Here is a 19,043-nt window from a genome sequence, read left to right as displayed (position 1 = left end):
AACAGCCATAACTGCACCTTGGCAACAGAAGCTAAAATGCAGCGTGAAATGACAAGTAGACAACAAAAACAGAAAGAGAGAGAAGAAGAGGAGGAGGAGAAAGAGGCGGGAGGAGATTACAAGAGAGGCAGACAGATAGAAAGAGTGTGAAAAGGCTGGAGAGGGATAAAAAAGAAAGAGGGAGAGGGGCAGAGCCTGAAGCTCATTAACCTGGGGGTGGTTGAAAGAAAAGAGAGGAGGCAACACTCACTTTCAAATGAGCAGAGTCATAATACAGACAATGAGCCAGGGGGATGAAGGAGGGAAGGAGAGTGAGAGGAAAGGAGGGAGGGAAGGAAATACAGAAAATAAAAGGGGAACTTAGATTCTCCCAAAAAATATCCTTGTTGCCTAACCTTTTCAGTCCAACCCCAAACCCAGAGGAGCAGCTATTTAGGTCAGTGGGGTCGCAGTTGTGTTTTTTTTCCTAATGAGCCAGTAGGAGATGAGCAGGGATCAGTGGCACCCCCAGCCAGCCGTGTAAGAGCCTTAGTCAGGCTTTGGACGAAGCTGTTAGCTGGAAGATGAGGTGCCTGTGGCTGCAGCCTGGACCCGCGCGGGATTCTGACAACATGGATAGCGTGCCATGTAGGGGATCATCTGTGTCCTTTTCTCCCATTCTTTATCCGGCTGCTACTGTCAACGGCAATCAGCAAACCTGAGCGTCCACATGTCCTCTGCCGTGCTGTCATTTTGATCCGTGTCTGACTGTCCGTCTGCTCGTCTGTCTGTATGAATTCTCTTTATCTTTCACTGCTGGGGGGGTGGGGAGTTCAATCCAGCCCTAAAAATACTAATGAGTTTGCTGGGTATATCCTCAGAGGCAAAGAGTGTTTATGCCTCATGAGTGACGATAATGAACATGATTTTTTTCCCTCTGGCTGCAGAGAATATGGCAATCAAAAAGCCCAGCAGCTGCTTTGCACATCTTTTTCTTATTTGCTTTGCTTTGAGGGATACATTTCTCTGATCTCCAAGTGCCAGACTGGTTTTCTCCAAACTGGTCTCACCCACCTACTCTCACTCACTATCAACAAACAAACAGGCAGAACAATGACGACTGTAAGCAATGCAAACACGCCTCTGCCCCTGGGAAATGCTCATTGTCACTTCCCCATGGCACTCTGGGGAAAACTTTTGATTTCTATAGAGCTGAAACTTTTAGTAAATAACCATTAAGTCAAACATCATAAAGCTGCTCATCACTATTTGATCGTTCATTCATGAACCGACATGTTCACTGCTTCTAGATATTAAACTTCGGTGACTCTTTTTCTCTTCTTGATGTGACGTTAAAGGCTTCTTATAGGGTTTCCACATGTCTGTGAGATCAAATGAGACTTTATGAGAAGTAATCTTGCGCTCTAAAGTTCGATGAGCTTTAATCTTTAAATTCTGACTTTATAAGACTCATGGTTAATTGATTAACAAAGAAGATAATCATCCGATTAGTCTGGCAATTCTTTGCACACAAGTGCAGGCCCACAATCATTAGATATAAGCACCCATTTAGTCTGGATTTATATGAAGGATGTTAAATCTGAAAGATTAGTGTCATTTCTAAAGTTAATGCCACATTCATTCCTCAATTAGAAACATTAAGAGATTAATTTAGAGTGGATAGAGCACATTATTTTTCCATATCCCTGCTCTGCTTTTACCATCATTTTACCAGTTATTTCTAGTATCATAAAATCTACTAATAGATCTGATCAAGAAATCAAAATTGAAAGCAATCACTAAGTTTCATAACACCTGTAAGAAATAGGCAGATAAAAAGGACAACTAGCATAGCCTCTTGACATGCACATACTGAAACAAAAAGTGCTGCACAGCACACAGAGAAGCATAACTTTCCCACACTAATAATGCTCTGTTACAGTTCCCTGTGTGCGTGTCTGTGTATGTGTACAGTGATTTATCAGAGAGAAAGTACTCACTCGCTGTCAGAGTGGTAGGTGAAACACTCTGGGAGGTAGAGGTCGACTAAATCCATCTGCACTCTGCCACCATGCTCTGAAGAGGAAGAAATATTGTCTCCACTGACGTCTTTTCCCGTCCTCTTCGTTAGCTTTGTACTCCCTGGTTTCTGCAAATATGTATTAAGTTTATCTTTCGTTACTTTCTCTGTTTACTTTATCCAAACTGTCTCCATTTACTGCCTTTTACTCTGCTGTAAAACACTCACTGCTCCTCTCATTTGTCTCTCTGTCTGTCACTCACTCTTCTCGCCCCGCCGGCTGCCTTTGAAGTCCTCTCTGTTGTGACTAGCCAGCCCCGTATGTGACAAGGGTCTCCAAGCGAAACACTGACCCTCGTGAACGCTCTATTTGAACGGCCTACCCCCAGAACACAGAACCTGCTGCTGATTGGCTGAGGCCCGAGCCAATGGGAGGCAGCTTCTCTCTGAGGCAGGTGGATGTGACAACAGAGGATGTGCGGTGCGTAACGGGGTTTAGTTCAAGAGGGAAGTTTGCGTGGGAATTGAGAAACTTGTGTTAATTAAAGATTAGAGATTTTTTTAAGGAAATAAGTTGAGCCTAGTACGTAATTATTTAACTCTAACCACTTTATATATTTAAGAAGTAATGATGACAATTTATTTCCAAATTTATTTGTCATCTATTAATATCAAGTTATTCCAAAAATTATTTATTTATTCTTTTATTTTATTGTTTTTTATTCATGTTTAATCAGTTACTCTCTGAAAGGAGGGGATTTACAACAAACCAATAAATTTGTTTATCAGGAACATTCATGCCAATTAATATGACAACATTGTAAAGAAATTATAGGCCTTTTCAAAAGTAAAAAAATATGTTTTAGCTTTATTTGTGTAAAAAAAAGGCTGCTTATTCCTATTATTGCTACTTCATAGCACTCTGAATGGAAAATAATTAGGGTTTTGACCACCAATTGCACAAATAACACTAATTTGAAATTTGAAGAGTCTCTTGATCATGTTTAATGGTTTGTACACATTTTACAAATCAGTGAAATAAATTTTGCCAATATCCGATTTCTCAGAATTTTTAAATTCATCTTTGCTCATACCCATATTGATACTGCCATATAAATGTAGTTCTGTACTAAAACTTCAGTCCTTAATACACACTTTAAGGGTTACAGATAATCAAAGAAACAAACTTCAGTCCTTAAAACACTTTAAAGTTCAAGGAATTTGGGTAAACAAAGAAAAATACATCAGCTGATGTACGTCACTTTGAGCTAAACGCATTCATACATGGGTTGATATTTAAAGCCGATATAAAGCTCTATATGTAAAGTTATATTGACTTTAAATACAGGCAGAAATGTTCATATCTGCACATGAACAACGGACTTTTTAAGCTAATATCTGTCAATATCAATACCATGCCGATAAACTTGTGCATCCTCATAAATTAGCATTCTTGCCAACACTGCATGTTTGCATCAATCATTTGGCACTAATACTTATCAGCATGCCCAGCACCCAACAAAATATCACATAAACTAAAGTAAAAAAAAATCTGCCTTCCTAACACAGATGTAAATACCATAAAAAACACCAACTGCATTATGTTTGTAGTGTATCCTTAACTGACTTACTGCTGCAGGTACGGTACTTTTATCTGATCTAATCAGCTATGGCTATGTGCCTAATGTGATGCTTTTCGCCTTTCGTTCAAATCACACGTGCAGGCACAATCAGAAGCACTGTAAGCAGCGCTTGGCACTTAAAAAAGGTGAACAGGTGCTTCATGATATAATTAGACAGGAAAAAAGGCTCAAGGTAAACAGAAGAAAATATGTGCATTAGAACAAATACAGACGTAGTCTTCTTTGTGCCAGTTCCTGCATTTATCCACCTATACTGGCTTCATGCAAAAAATGTATGACAAGGACTTCCATCAGATTCAGTGCTTCAGCAACATGCATTTGCAATGTCAGTGAATATGAGACTGATGAAACAATACATTTGCTAACATCTGTAATAAAAATCAGCTTATCAGTCCACTCATAAATACTGTAATTTCTTCTGTTAGAGGTGAGGTGAGGTGACAGTAGGTGCCCTAGGCTAGATGAGCCCAACCTGTTGTCTTTATACAAATAAATCTGGTTAAAAGACTGACACATGTGATCCAACAAAACAAATCTCTTGTTTTGCAGAAACAATAATGCAAATTTTACAACCTTTCAGTTTATTTTCCCAAGGGTGCAATTGCTCACAATTGATTGCAACTAAATCCATAGTTGGGAACTTCTTTTAATGTCTCACTGTATGTTTTTAATGTCTTCTCTTAGCCTACATCAAGCTGCAAAAAAAATGCAATCTGTCCATTTTAACATACAGCAATGGATGATAAACAGTATTTACAGCTCTCTGATTTTGCAAATGATAACAGAATTGTGGGATCAAAAATGCACTGATGTCAAAAGGAGTTGGGCACCTGTCCCCCTCAGACTTTCTGCTCCTTTCTTGTCATTCTCAGCCCGTCTCTTCCTCTCTCATCTCCATGACTTGTGTTCTCAGATGACCCCTTACAAGGCCCGATCTGCACAGGAATGAAATCACCTGTGCTAATCTGCTGCTCAGATAAAAGCCAGACAGCAGACTGCACGGAGTGGACCTTATCTCATTAAGCACCACATAAAACTGCTCGCCAACAGAGACACACGCGCTTCATGTGTAGACATATGAAAACAAGCACATATCTAAATAAAAGGGAAAGTAAAAACCCATACAGGATAAAGAGACAGTCAATTTTGACTTTATATAAATTTATGACATTGATAAAGTTGAAAAGTCTAACACTGAATGCTGATATCATATCAAATACCCTGAGATTAATGGATCATGAAATGGATTAACTGTGCTGACAAATTATCCATTATTAGCCATTATGGAGACTAAATGTTGATGTTACTGCAGAGAAGCTCCTATCGCTCTGAGGCCTTTACATTGGCAGCTGCTGTCAATAGAGTCTGTACTGTTTTAAAGGAAGATGAAGTGTGTTACACTTTAATAAAAGTGTTAAGTAAAAGTAATTTGCAAGTATTTAATATGAAGTTTACCTAAAGTACTGAGTTACTACTAAGGAGTTGTACAGTAAAATATAATGTTTCCTTGTTGGCAAGAACAACAAGAGAATAGATCTTCAGCCAGATTGTTCAGGTAAAGTCACACATCTATAAAAAAGTAAAATACCTATAGTCAAACAGTACTAAGTGGATAACTTCACTCATGGTGTTCAAGTGTAATCTTGCAAAGCAGATGGATGTGCCCATTTCAGTGTTTCTCTCTGGCAAATCCATCTTGCAAAGCTCCCGTCTGAACCGTTTGGGCCTGGTTAGAAAGCAACAGAACCAATCAGCAACGAGGGGCAGTATTTTCGGCGCAGCGGAGTTGTGACGTAAGCAAGCAGCAACAAGAGGCTGGTGCAAATATGGCTGAGGACATTAGTGTGGATGCTGCTAAAGCGCCAGTTGTATTAGAACTTGACGACATTTCTTTGTTAAAAGAAGAACAAAGAACAGTATTGAGTTTTATCTTCAAAAACGACTAAATTCATGTACTGGCATGCCTACAGCTGCCATGGTTTGCATCATGCAGTTCTGTATGGCGTTTACTCATAGACTGTAGAAAGAATTGGACAAACCCCATGTGACGTCAGTCGTCTGCTTACAATAGGCGGACTCGAACGGCTTTTGAAGCCAATCCGTGGAGGTTTCCATATTGAAATTGCGGTTTCAACTGAACTTTGGATCAACCTAGCGGCCCGCCCACTAAGCACGACTTCCTGTCAGCCTGCTAGCTAGCCTTCTGGTTGACAGAAACGGAGCCTCTGCCTGCCGAGCTATCTGACAATCAAATGAGATGCGCCAATCAGCGTTCATCCTAAATATAATCCAGACGATCGTGTTACAAAAAAATTCACCCCACGTACAGTGGGAGCACAATAAGACACTAGCTAATGAGACATGTTTGGTGTTTTGAACCAGGCTGTAAACCAGTTTATTTTGTGTGTCAAAACCGGCTGTTTAACATGTGTCCAGACGGGACTTCCAGTGTTCCTGCAGCCAGCCTCAAGTGGACACTCGCAGCATAGCAAATTTTTGCACTTCTGCATTGGCTTCATTTTTCAGGACCGAAGGTTGCCGCTTGAGTTGAACTAACACTGCTGGATCAATACTTTCAAATAGCCCTAACAATGAGGACCATTTCACTCAGAATGGAGTTAAAACTAAACTTTGGAAAATGTTAACCCTTTTATATCAACACTTAAGAGAAGAAGAAAAAATGTATTGTACTCAAGTAAACAATAATACAGTTTCTGTAGTTAAAAATTAATTAAGTAGAATTAAAAGTAGCTACTGATTTTAAAATGTACTCAAAAAAGTACAAGTACCCTATGGACAACTCAGTTGCAGTACTTTGAGTAAAAGTAATTAATTACTTTTCACACCTGGGACTAACATTTCGGTTTCTAGCATTCTAGCAGTCTGTTTTATTTGGTAGGCTAATATTAGCACAATATCACTTTTAATAGTGAAAATGGGAGATATATTAGGCATTGGAGTAGCCTACTATAATGTTGACAGTATAACCATGCTAACATTTTTTAGGCTACTTGATTGGTAAATGTTCTCAGTATTTGGCTTTTTGAGCATTAAGATGTTAGCAATACAATGCTTGTAATGTTAGCATGCCAACATGTTTTACTCAGTTGGTGAACTTGAGTAGTAGTTAGCTTGTTTAACACTTTAGTAGCACAAGTGTTACAATGCAATCATTTTTTCAAATTAAGTGCATAAATTTAATCAACATTTTGCCTGCTCAATATTGCGAAGGTAAGGTTAGCATGCTAAAGTTAGCATAAACCTACCTTTGTGGTGCTACCATGTCCAGCTTTACTGAGGTGTAAGTGATTACTGACTCAGTGCATTGTTCATACTCAGTGCATTTACATGGACTGTAGAGTTGAGCTACTGTTATAGCTCAGTTAGCCAGTTTAACTGATCTACTGTCCATTTGAAAAGACCCTTCCCAGGCTTGTTCCATCCTTGGAAATGACCCCAATATTTGCCATGAATTTATAGAAAACTTCCAACAAAGTTAAGGAGATACAGCAACTTCTTCTTTCACAACAGACAGAATTAAACTTCCTCTTAAAATATAGCACTGTGCTGCTGTCAGAAAAATCAGAAAATATTTGCTGTTTTGGCCAAATATATTTGTGACAAGTTTTAAAACCCTGGCATTTCCTGTGAGTTGTCCAATATTACTACAAAATAAAAGGTAACTTGTGGTTTGCCAGAGAACTGCTTTTAGTAGGAAGTAGCAACTGCAGGGAATTTCTGTTTTTCATAAGCAATAGTTTGACCAATTTTTCCAAAAGTCTTGAGGATCATCAAAATGTTTAAGTCAGTGAGCTTTTGTATTCTTTTTGGTCAACAGTGGCTTTGGCTTTGGGACTCTGTCGTCATAGTTGACATTTTTGTCACTTTCTTGATGTTGAATCATGAACATTGACCTTAACTGAGTCAAGTGAGGCCTGCAGGTCTTCAGATGTTGGTTTTTTTGTGACCCTCTGAATAAGTCATTCATGTAATCTTTGGTGCAATTTTGGCAGGATGGCCACTCTTGGAAAGGTTCATCACGGTTCCAAGTTTTCTCTATTTGTGAATAATGGCTCCCACGGTGGTTTTTTGCATTTCCTCAACATCCAAATCCTAAAATTAAGAGCACACAGATCAACTGAGGGCAGCAATAGCTGAGACAAAAACGTACAAACTAAACAGGAAGTGGAAACAACTGAAATGCAGAAGATGAAATTGAATACACATGGCTGCAGCTAAACATAAAAAAATATTTTTACACTGCCAGGCTGAACTGAAGACAGGAGTTCAATAGCTGCTCCAGAGGGATGCAGCCTGTAACAGAGCACCCAGCTGCCAGCTATTGACCCCACACACCAGATGCATTCAGTTTTCTCTGAGGAAGAAGGAAAGCGAGTTTAAAGCAAACGGCTGAACATGTGCATATATGTGTGTCTTTGTGTCCATGTATTTCCCCTTTTCTCCTCATCTCTTAACTCACAGCCACCAAATCTCAGCCTCCAGGGACGGCTGTCGGATTGACTTCCAAAACTGGACAGTCACTCTGTGGCTCCAAACCCCCATCCCAACATACAAACACAAATTAGCATCAACCCTCAGATGTAGAAAGTGTAATCTGCTTAGTTTATGCCTGACTCACAGTCATCCATCAATTACTGAGACAGAGGGGTAGACTATTGACACTGTGTGTAAACACTAATGCCTCTGAATCCTCACACAAACACACACCTTAAATCGTCAAACAAAATGCGGGAGATGAAGAAAAGTGAGGAAACCTGATATGAATTGGAAGCAAATAGCTTCAATCTATTTGCATTATTTACCATTTCACGTCTCTAAATAGATGAATGGGAGGGAAATGATGCATACAAGATGGACTGACAGACAGATGAGCTCTTGAAATAAGATCAATTTCACTGTATTGATCTTTGGCGCACTGTACAGGGATCAGAGGTCACACACCACACCACACACACACACACACACACCCCCACACACACCCACACACACAGGATCGTGCCAGAAACCTTAGAAAGCCTCTGGGAGAAGCTTAAAGTAACGCAACTATAGAAATGTCACTTAGCGCTGCTGGGACCGGCTGCTGCTGAAATCCTTGGGGGGTCATTGGTCTTCAAATGGCTTTCACTTATCTGCACTCCCACTGGGGAGGAAGTGAGTCAGTGCAGGGAAATATATATTTAAGCTCAGGAGGCTGGATTTCATTAGGCTAATTCAGGGTCATTTTATGAATGCTTGTGAATAAAAGCATGAAAGGAAACTTTATTGATAATTGTTCTTTAAATGATTTACAAACTTTGCAGGACTGCCCTCTGGTGGACAAAACTGTTTAGATTTACAGCAGAATCTTGCAATAGACTGACAACAAGATTGATAAGGGCTGATTTTCTCGATTAAAGAAAGGAATTAAAGGAATCTAAAGAGGCGTTAATGTTGCCAAAAGTTAACTTGGTTATAAAGTAGCTCAAATTCAGGCTCATCTCACTCTTTTTCCACAAAAATTGTGCTGTGTTGTCTTCTGGTAGATGCCCATCTGTAGGGCTCTTAAGGGTGATTATATAACCAAGCCCTTCCTAACCACATAATGTGGATTACCACAGCAGAGCCCCCCTCATACTCTCAACAAGCAGTATTGGATTAACAGGTCATCTTCCGGTCTCAGGAGCCAAGTAACCTTAGTTCACCTGCCTCAGTCTTTCAGTGCGCAGTCTCCCCAGGCCTGCATGATTGTGATTGGTGGCATATGAGGAAGTTGCTCGACACCCTGTTTGGACTACAGAAAAAATACATGACTTCTGTACTCAAGTTAAAGCACAGTTACTCAGGTTAGTAAAAGTACTGATTTCAAAATGTCCTCAAGTCAAAGTATTAAATTTAAAGTTTCTTGTAAGTACTGAGTAACTACTTGTTACTCAGTACAGTAAAATATGATTTTTCCTTATCAGCAAGAAAACCGGATCATGGATCTCCAACCAGGTTGTTCAGGTAAAGGTACTTTCCACCCCTGGTTACTTTAGATGAGGTTTCATATTGAACATGTTCTGTTGGTTCTTATGTAAGATATTTTAAGGCTAGGGGTTCCTTAGTTTTTCAGCCCACGACCCCCAGAATAACAGCGGCAGGGAATGGGGACCCCCACTGTCTCTGGAGTTTGTCAAAGCATATAATGTTGCACACAGCTGCCCACATTTACTAAAAGACCTTTCTCAACACTGGCACACACAGCATTTTAAAAATACTGTTTGTAACTATAGGCCTGTCAGCATTAATCATGATCAATCAAAATCCATAATTAGTGTATTCATTTTTTTAATTGCATGATTTATTGTCCCTTTCAGCACATTTTTTGTTAAGCCACTGCAGTGTCTCCCTGCAGCCACAATGATGTAAAATAAGTCTCATTTTACTTAAAAAAAAAACAAAAAAAACAAAAAACAAAAACAAAAACAAAAAACTCACAGGTGTCTCAGTGGACAAGTCAGAAGTCATCCTCACCTTGTGTTATCAAACATTTACCTTTTCCCTGTCCCCTTTTTTCCTTTTCTGTTCATAACAAGTCTCTTCTTCAGTGGTGAAGCTCATGTCACATTTAATCTACCTGGAGTTTTTCATTCAGTCAGTGTCCAAATAGGAAGACAACTGACCTAAGTTAGAGACAGTAAAAATCCAAAATGAAACACAACAGTGCTAAATGTAAAAAAAGTGGAGTTCCAAAATGTGTCAACAAGCAATTAATAACAGAAATTGTGATATTAATTGCGATTAAAAATGCTAACGGTTTGAAAGCCCTAATATAGAGCACACAACCTTTTTTAATGAAGTTGCTGCAACTCATTAATTAAGCATGCTGCCTACATGAGTGTTGGCTGTTCAATAGAATGTTATGTACAAAAGTCACTTTGACTCTATACACTATATGGACAAAAGTATTTGGCTGCCTTACCATTACACAAATGAGGACTGTGATGACTTTGGCTAAAAAGTTGACCCCTGTTGCAACTATAACAGCCTCCACTCTTCTTGGAATTTCCACAAGATTTTGGAGTGTTTCTGTTGGAATTTGTGCCCATTCTTTCTGTAGAGCATTTATGAGGTCAGGCACTGATGTTGGTCAAGAAGCCCTGGCACACAATCTCTTTTCCAGGTCATCCCAAAAGTAATGAGGTCAGGGCTCTGTGAAGCCAGTCAAGTTCAAGTTCTTTACAGTCCTTGCTTTGTGTACTGGGGCACAGTTCTCCAAACTGTTGCCTCAAAGTTGGAAGCGTAAATTGTCAAAAATGTCTTGGTATGCTAAAGCATTAAGATTGGCCTTCACCAGAGATAAGGGACCTAGGCCAAACCTTGAAAAACAGCCCCACACCATTATCCCTCCTTGACTAAACTTCACATTTGGCACAGTGCAGTCAGACAGGTGACGTTCTCCCAGCATCTGCCAAATCCAGAATCATCCATCTGTAATAATAATAATACATTTCCATTGCTTCCCAGTCCAGTGTTGGTGTGCTTTACACCACTCAATCAGATGCTTGGCACTGGACTTGGTGATGTGAGGCTTGCATGCAGCTGCTTAACCATTAAATCCCATTATGTGAAGCTCCAACTGCACTGTTTTTGTGCCAGTGGAAGTTTGAAACTCTTCAGCAGAGCATTGGTGACTTTTACGCATCGTGCATCTTAGCAGATCTGTGATTTTACATGCTCTTCCGCTTCATGGATGAGTTGCTGTTGTTCCTAAATGCTTCCACTTTCTAACAACATAACTTATAGTTGACTGTGGAATATCCAGCAGCAATGAAATTTCATAAACCATATTATTGCAAAGTTGGCATCCATCATAGGACCACACTTAAAGTCACTGAGATCTTCAAAATGACTCATTTTGTATCACAAATGATTGCAAATGGAGACCGCATGGCTAGATGCTAGATTTTATACACCTGTGGCAATAGGTCTGATTGAAACACCTGAATTCAATAATTAACAGGTGTGGCCAGTCACTTTTGTCCATATAATGTATGTAACAAACTCACTTGCTGTTTTGTGATTGTGAACTATTTAAATAAAAATTGCCATTACTTGTAAATATGGCTCATGTACATATTTTGTATGATTAAACTCCCTTCAAACACAATACACACGCCACGTTCCCAGGCTGGCTGGTGCGGGCTAACACACACACACAGAATACAGAGAGTCAGCACCCCACACCCACTGCTGATGTCAGGCACTATTATAAACACTTTCACATCAACACATACACAAGAAAAAAACTGTATGCAGTCCATCTCATCATATCACTTTTATCTCCACAGGTGGCAAATTTAGCCCTCAGGCTCCCTGTCAGCACGTCTGCAATAAACAAATCAGCGCAGCCGTACACAGAGACTAAACCAGCCAGCCTGTCGTAATAGTTTTTAAAAAAAGCAGACCATGGCTTTATGTATTCAACTTCTGGCTCTATTTTTTTTTCCATACATCAATCTCAAGGCAGCCTTTTAACCCAGCCTAACAAGTTCTGTCAGCAGCTCCACAGGTGAGCAAGCCTGGGCTCATGACGCTGTCTATCACCACAGAGAGGGAACCCAGATACTCCTGTATCCCTCTGTGACTCCTTCACCTCCTCTCTAATCCATCACACTGTTGCCACCATCTCTTTCTGTCTTTGACTATCTCCTGTTGATCTTCATCTGATCGTACATACACCAAGGAGAGGAGTGCATCAGGGAACACTGCTAGAGTTTCATCCCTGTGAGATAACAATGGCGTGTCCAGAATTATTGGACTGAGGGCTTTAAAATGAGTGTAGACAGGGTTCCTACACAGTTTTAAAATTAAACAACTATGAATGAAAATTAGACTCATGCTCTTTACATGGATAAATGTAGCCAGCAGTCCAGGCTTATTTATTCATATTAATTTGTTTCTTCTAAAAATAATAAATTCCATTTATTCATCAGTACATTTACCATTAACATTATTCATTGTGTAAGGCTATTAGGCCTATTATCATCCAACATATCCCAGTGGATGACTACGTAGGCCTTTATTTTAACATGGAGGATTTTATTTTGAAATATTTTGCCTTTCCATTTGAGTCACATGATTTTCTTTTCCTCAAGTCTTTCATTAAAAACAAGGAATAACAACAATTTCTCCAGATTGAAACAGGAAATGGAGCTGCCAGATAACACACGGACCCAAAAAGGCTGGGAAAGTAAGCAGTGCTGATAAAGAAGTGGAAGAGCATTTTACAACTGATTATGTTAGTTGACAACAGGTTAGTTACATGACTGGGTATGAAAGGAGCATTTTAGAGATGCAGAGTCTTTCAGAAGTAAAAATGGACAGAGGTTCACCAGTCTGTGAAAAACTGTGTCAAAACATTGTGGAACAGTTTAAAAAAAACATCAGCTGCTATAGGCATGGGTCCTTGTCATTCAGACTCTGTTTATTCTGCAGCTTAAATAGGGGAATGTTTTAATACTGAGTAAAAGAGTGTCTTTTTGACTCATTTGACCAGGGTTAGCATTTTCTATGAAGAAGCCTGTGCAGCTTATCTCTGGGAAAATGCTTGCAGCTGAAGATCTGTATCTTCTTTATAATCAGGGTTTATGATTTGTGTGAGTTCAGTTTCAATGGTAAGTCTAATTCTCTCTATATTGCATCAGTATGCCTATGATCAGGATCTTAATGTCTTCAAATTATTCACAAAATGTCATGAGCTTATGTGTGAAAGGGCTGTAAATGCACCAGTTTTCATCAAGGTACAGGGTGGATAGAGAGAGTAAAAAGAACATTGTACTCAAGTTAAATTACAGCTACTTTGATTGGTTTTACCCAAGTAGAAATACATTTAGATGTCAAAAAACTGTCAAGTAAAAAGTAATTCATTAAAAATGTAACAACTGAGTCCTAACTTTTGTAATACTGGGAATAGGTTGGGTCTGCGAATTAAAGAATGATCTCTCATGCAGTGCAAAAACAAGAGAAGACAAATCTTCAGCTAGGTTGTTTAATGAAATGAACACAATGATACAAAATCAAATTCCCCCAAAAGTTGGGAAGTTTTGTAAAACGTGACCAAAAATGGTATAAGGTGATTTGCTTATCCTTTCTGACCGTTATTCTACTGAAAACAGCGTAAAGATATTTTTTTGTTTTTTAATTGATGCCTACAACATCTTTCAAAAATGTTTGGACAGGAGCCTGTTAACCACTTGGTTACATCACTTTTTCTTCAAATAAAACTCATAAGCACCTGGGGGCTGAAGGCACAATTTTTTTGCTGTATTGTAAGTGGAATTCTTTCCCAATCTTCATGGATGTATATTTCAGGTTTTTCAATGCTGGGTTTCCGCTGTCATATTCAGCGCTAATGTGCCATACATTTTCGATGGGAGACAGGTCTTGACTGTGTGTAGGCCAGTTTAGTACCCCCACTCTTTTAAGCCATGTTGTTGTAACTTGTTCAGAATATATCTTGCCATTGTCTTTCTGAAATAAGCAGGATGTCTCTCAAAATGATGTTGTCTGAATGTTGCCCCAAACCTGTTTGTACCTCTCACCTGCGTCTTCACAGATGTGCAAGTCACCCATGCCATGGGTACTAATACGCCCCAACATTGTCGCAGATACTGGCTGTTGAACTTTATGCCGATAACAATCTGGATGGTTCTTTTCCTCTGTAACCGGGAAAGACTCAGCAGCTATTAATTCTAACCCACTTTAACATGTAAACTCATAAGAGAAAATCATCTATCCTCTGAGTGGGTGTGAATCCACTCATTAAACCAACACGTCCACACAATCCTGGAGCATTTTTCAACTTTGTTGTTTATCAGTACTAAAATTTGGCCTGGTGGTTCATAACACAGTGGCATGTCATACAGCAAACAACAAACCTGAATAAAGATTTTTAAAATTCACTTTAGAGGGAGTTTGATGTCCATGACAAAATGTGTATTTTCTTCCGGTCCATTTTTAATTTATCGTCTCTGACAGTTCTTGTTTGCTGTTTGTAAATGTGTGTATGGTCTGGGTAGACTGCAAAAACTGCACTTTAGGATTAAAAAGCTTGTTCGAATCTGAATTTGTAGATGCAGCAACGTACTGAGTTAAGTGGCAATGGTTTTCTGAAGAGTTCCTGAGCCCATGCTGTAATAGCCATCACAGAATGATACCAGCTTTTAATGCAGCACTGCCTGATGGTTTGAAGGTCATGGGCATTTAATGTTGGTTTTCATCCTTGCCGCTTTCTCCAGATTCCCTGAATCTTTTGATGATATTATGGACTGTAGATGGCGAAACCTCTAAACTCCTTGCAACTCTACATCAATGAACTTTGTTAATAAACTGTTGGACTACATGCTAGTCTTTTACAAAGTGGGGAACCTTGCACAATCTCTGATTGTGAATAACTGAGCCTTTCAGGAGTACTCCATTAAAATCCAGTCATGTTACTATCACCCACTCAATTAAGCTACTCACCTGTGGAATGTTCCAGTTGTTTTTTTTTTTTTTTAGTATTTCACATCTTTCCCAGTCTTAACACTTCAAATCAGTCTATTCTAGTGTTGCAGTACTCTAGTACAGCCTGACTGCCGATGGTTGAGTATATGGCATCATTTTCAGTTGAACTCTTCCTGATTGATGTTTTAACTTGACTTAAAACTGCTCATGTTAGGTCGCTGATCGCTATGCCTCCTTGGAAATCTCTTCAAGTGCTTCATGTGTCAGTCACCTGCAAAAACTCAGATCTTAACAAACCAGTCGACCCTCAAAAGTCTCGGTCTTGTCTTGGTCTCTGTGCACTCTAGTCTTGGATAAGATGGTCTCGACTACAACACTGCTGTAGTCTGTATTCATACATATTTTACAGTGTCCAAACTTTTTCTTTTGAATTGGCATTTATAAACAAGTGCAAGAGTAAATTTTGATTGTAATCACTTATCTGGCAATTGACCTTGGTATTTTAACAGAAACATGAATAAAGTAGACAATTTAAACTGCTCTAAAGAAGCGTTACATCATTTCAAACAAGTCCAACAGGACTGTTGTTGCTCTGTAAAACTATAAACAAGACAAGGTTGTCTTTACGGTCCTCACAAAGCCATACTGGTAAATATGACACAGACAAATTCCAAAATGAATCTGTAATATCTAATTTTCCTTCCATGATACTGTAGAAATCAAAATAGGGAAAAATCTAACATTTAAGATTAAGTTGAAAGATTTTACAGAGTGGACATTTTTCAGTGTATAAATCCCCCTGATGGTTGAATGTAAATCTGCTCTGCCCTGATGTCAAGTGGACAGTTTATTTAACTGTCCCTCTTTTGACCCCACTGACCCCCTCTCTGAGCCTTCCTGCTCTCCCTTGCTCCTCACCATCCTGTTGTGGAAACACCTCAGCCAGGTAAACGTGACCAGGTCGGTTGCCTCATTTGCCTGAATTCCCTTACCCCCCTATCACCCTACACCAAACTCCTCCTCCATGCTTTTTTGGGATCCTTTTCATAGTAACCCACCTCCTGGTTATCACTCCCCGCCCAGCAATTTCCACTGATTCTTGGCCACGCCAAGGTACACCAGTCAGAACGTAATTTTCTGCAAGATTACACATGATAATGACTCGCTTTGGAGGGTCGCCATGAACGATGACTTCCAATTATAGATGCATAAGTATTGATCTGTCAACAGAAGCAGTGAAAGAAGGGAAGCAGGAGAGGTGAAGGAGAAATGTACAGTAGTGTGCTTTAACACACAAATACACACAGTGAGAGATACTGCAGACACGCAGAATAGCTGAACAATCGCTAAACTGCTTACAAAGTCCTACAGAGGCTTAGAAGCAGGTACTGGTGAGAGCCAATAAAACGCCTGAGAGATAAGTTCACCTGGGAGCAGAGTAGACCTTCACCTGGTATGACACACACACACATCTACACACACGCATCCAAACGCCACACTGGACTGTTTCTAAGCAGACAAGAAACAAACACTGCAATTTAAAAAAGGAGCTGTGCGTTTACTTTTTCCTTCTGCTCATCTTAAAGCTTTTGCTCAGTACTCACTGTCAGGTTCATCCACCGGCTGCCTGGCTGGACGGTCGCTTCTTTCGCTCACCACAGCTGCAGTCAGTCAGTCAGTCAGTCTCAAGGACAAACACTCCGGCTCTCCTCGCCTCCGGTCTCTAAGGCTCAGCGATGCAGCAGCGCTCACACACACTCCTAACACACACAAAGACATAAACACACACTCCCTTCTGTCTATCCTCTCCAGTGCTGAGTTTACCTACATACCTGCCTAGCTCGCTCGCTCGTAGGGGGGAGTCCTAAGAGAGAGTCAGGCAGAAAGTGTGTCTAAGAGAGAGAGGGGATGCTAATGGGTGAGGAGGATTGGGGATGGGGGGGTGCAGACTGTTGGGGGAGAGGAGGACACAGCCAGCGCTCCCTTATATGCAGAGGGAGGAGGTGAGGAGTGGAAGGGAGGGTGGAGGAGACACAGCGCTCCTGTATTCCCATAGATACAGAGGAGGGATTTCTATTGCAGGCTTGTGAGGATGGGAGAGAGAGAGAGAGAGGGAGAGAGAGAGCATCATATTTCAGGGATGTTGAGTCAGCATGTGAATGTGATGCATGTGTTGATAGAGCTGGAAATATTTAGAGGGCACGTTCTCACAGGAAGTTATAGATTAAAGCTCGCTTCATAAAGGAGCAGTGCATATCTGGGAAAAAACAATGAATACAAAGTTCTGTTAACTTTAAAATGCTCATTTAATGCCATTAATATTCAAAAGAACCTTGACACAGTAAAACTTTAATTAAATGTCTGGGCTTTTATATACTTCAGTCTAGAACATCACCCTGCCTTTATTTGAGACTGGCTTCAGTATGAGGCAGGCCTTTAATTATTACATAGATTGTGCCAGCAAAGATGAGATCTAGACCTGGGCCTCTGCTAAAAGGAGATCCGAATATCCTACACAATTATACAGTCATGGACGAAAGTATTGGCACCCCTGGAATTTTTCCAGAAAATACACCATTTCTCCCAGAAATTGTTGCAATTACAAATGTTTTTGGCATACATGTATTTATTGCCTTTATGTGCATTGGAACAAAAAAAAAAGACAAAATTGACACAATTTGACAAAAAACTCAAAAATGGGCCAGACAAAATTATTGGCACCTTTTTAAAACTGTGGGTAAACCATTTTATTTCAAGCATGTGATGCTAATTTAAACTCACCTGGGGCAGTAACAGGTGCTGGCAATCTAGAAATCACACCTGAAGCCAGTTAGAATGTATAAAATTTGACTCAGCCTTTGTGTTGTGTGCCTGTGTTTGTCACACCAAGCATGGAGAAGAGAAAGAAGAGCTGAGAATTGTCTGAGGACTTAGGAAGCAAAATTGTGGAAAAATATGAACAATCTCAAGGTTTCAGGACCATCTCCAGAGATCTTGAAATTCCTTTGTCCACTGTGCCTAATATAATCAAGGAGTTTATAACCCATGGAACTGTGGCTATTCACCCTGGACGTGGAGGGAAGAGAAAAACTGACAAAATAATGGGTGGATAAACATTCTCAGTCAACTTCCACACAAATTCAGGCTGTCCTGCAGACTCAGGGAGCAAAAGTGTCAGCTTAGACCATACACTGTAATCTGAATGAGATGAAGCCCTATGGCAGGAGACCGAGGTGAACCCCACTGCTGACAAAGAGACATAAAAAAGCCAGACTGGAGTTTGCAAAAATGTACCTGAGTAAGCCTCAATCCTTCTGGGAGAACATTTTGTGGACAGATGAGACTAAGGTAGAGCTTTTTGGAAAAGCACATCATTCCACTGTTTACAGAAAATGGAATGAGGCCTACAAAGAAAAGAACACAGTACCTACAGTCAAACATGGTGGAGGCTCAAAGATGTTTTAGGGTTGTTTTGCTGCCTCTGGCACTGGGTGCCTTGACTGTGTGCAAGGAATCATGAAATCTGGAGACTATCAAAAAATTTTGGGCCGCAATTTAGGGCCTAGTGTCAGAAAGCTGGGTCTGCATCAGAGGTCATGGGTGTTCCAGCAGGATAATGACATAAAACATACCTCAAAAAGCACCAAGAAATGGTTGGAGACAGAGCGCTGGAGAGTTCTGAAGTGGCCAGCAATGAGTCCCAATCTAAATCCCATTGAACACCTATGGAGAGATCTTAAAATTGCTGTTGCAAGAGGCATCCTTCAAATCTGAGAAATCTGGAGCAGTTTGCAAAAGAAGAGTGGTCCAAAATTCCAGTTGAGAGGTGTAAGAAGCTTGCTGATGGTTACAGGAAGCGATTGGTTTCAGTTATTTTTTACCAAGGGTGTGCGACCAAATATTAAGTTGAGGGT

At 40.0% G+C, this 19,043-nt stretch overlaps 1 protein-coding gene across 3 annotated transcripts in view; it reads right to left on the bottom strand.

Moving 5' to 3' along the window:
• LOC121520998 (estrogen-related receptor gamma-like) overlaps positions 1-16,819 on the bottom strand; it is a 51,149-nt gene extending 34,330 nt beyond the window's left edge. The window contains exons 1-2 of one of the 3 annotated variants that reach the window (XM_041804674.1): positions 2,228-2,307; positions 1,980-2,128 (exon numbers count right to left, since the gene is read on the bottom strand). In XM_041804674.1, coding sequence (XP_041660608.1) covers positions 1,980-2,128; positions 2,228-2,239 — 161 coding nt within the window. In that variant the 5' untranslated portion in view covers positions 2,240-2,307. Of the gene's footprint in view, positions 1-1,979; positions 2,129-2,227; positions 2,308-16,733 lie in introns of those variants that run through there. The other 2 variants (XM_041804675.1, XM_041804676.1) reach the window with 2 other exon arrangements.
• Between the last annotated feature and the right edge of the window lie 2,224 nt (positions 16,820-19,043).

This window comes from Cheilinus undulatus, linkage group 14 (assembly GCF_018320785.1).
Source record: "Cheilinus undulatus linkage group 14, ASM1832078v1, whole genome shotgun sequence".
Classification (NCBI taxonomy): domain Eukaryota; kingdom Metazoa; phylum Chordata; class Actinopteri; order Labriformes; family Labridae; genus Cheilinus; species Cheilinus undulatus.
The sequence above is the reverse complement of the archived record's forward strand: the minus strand, read 5'-3'. Positions and strand labels throughout refer to the sequence as shown.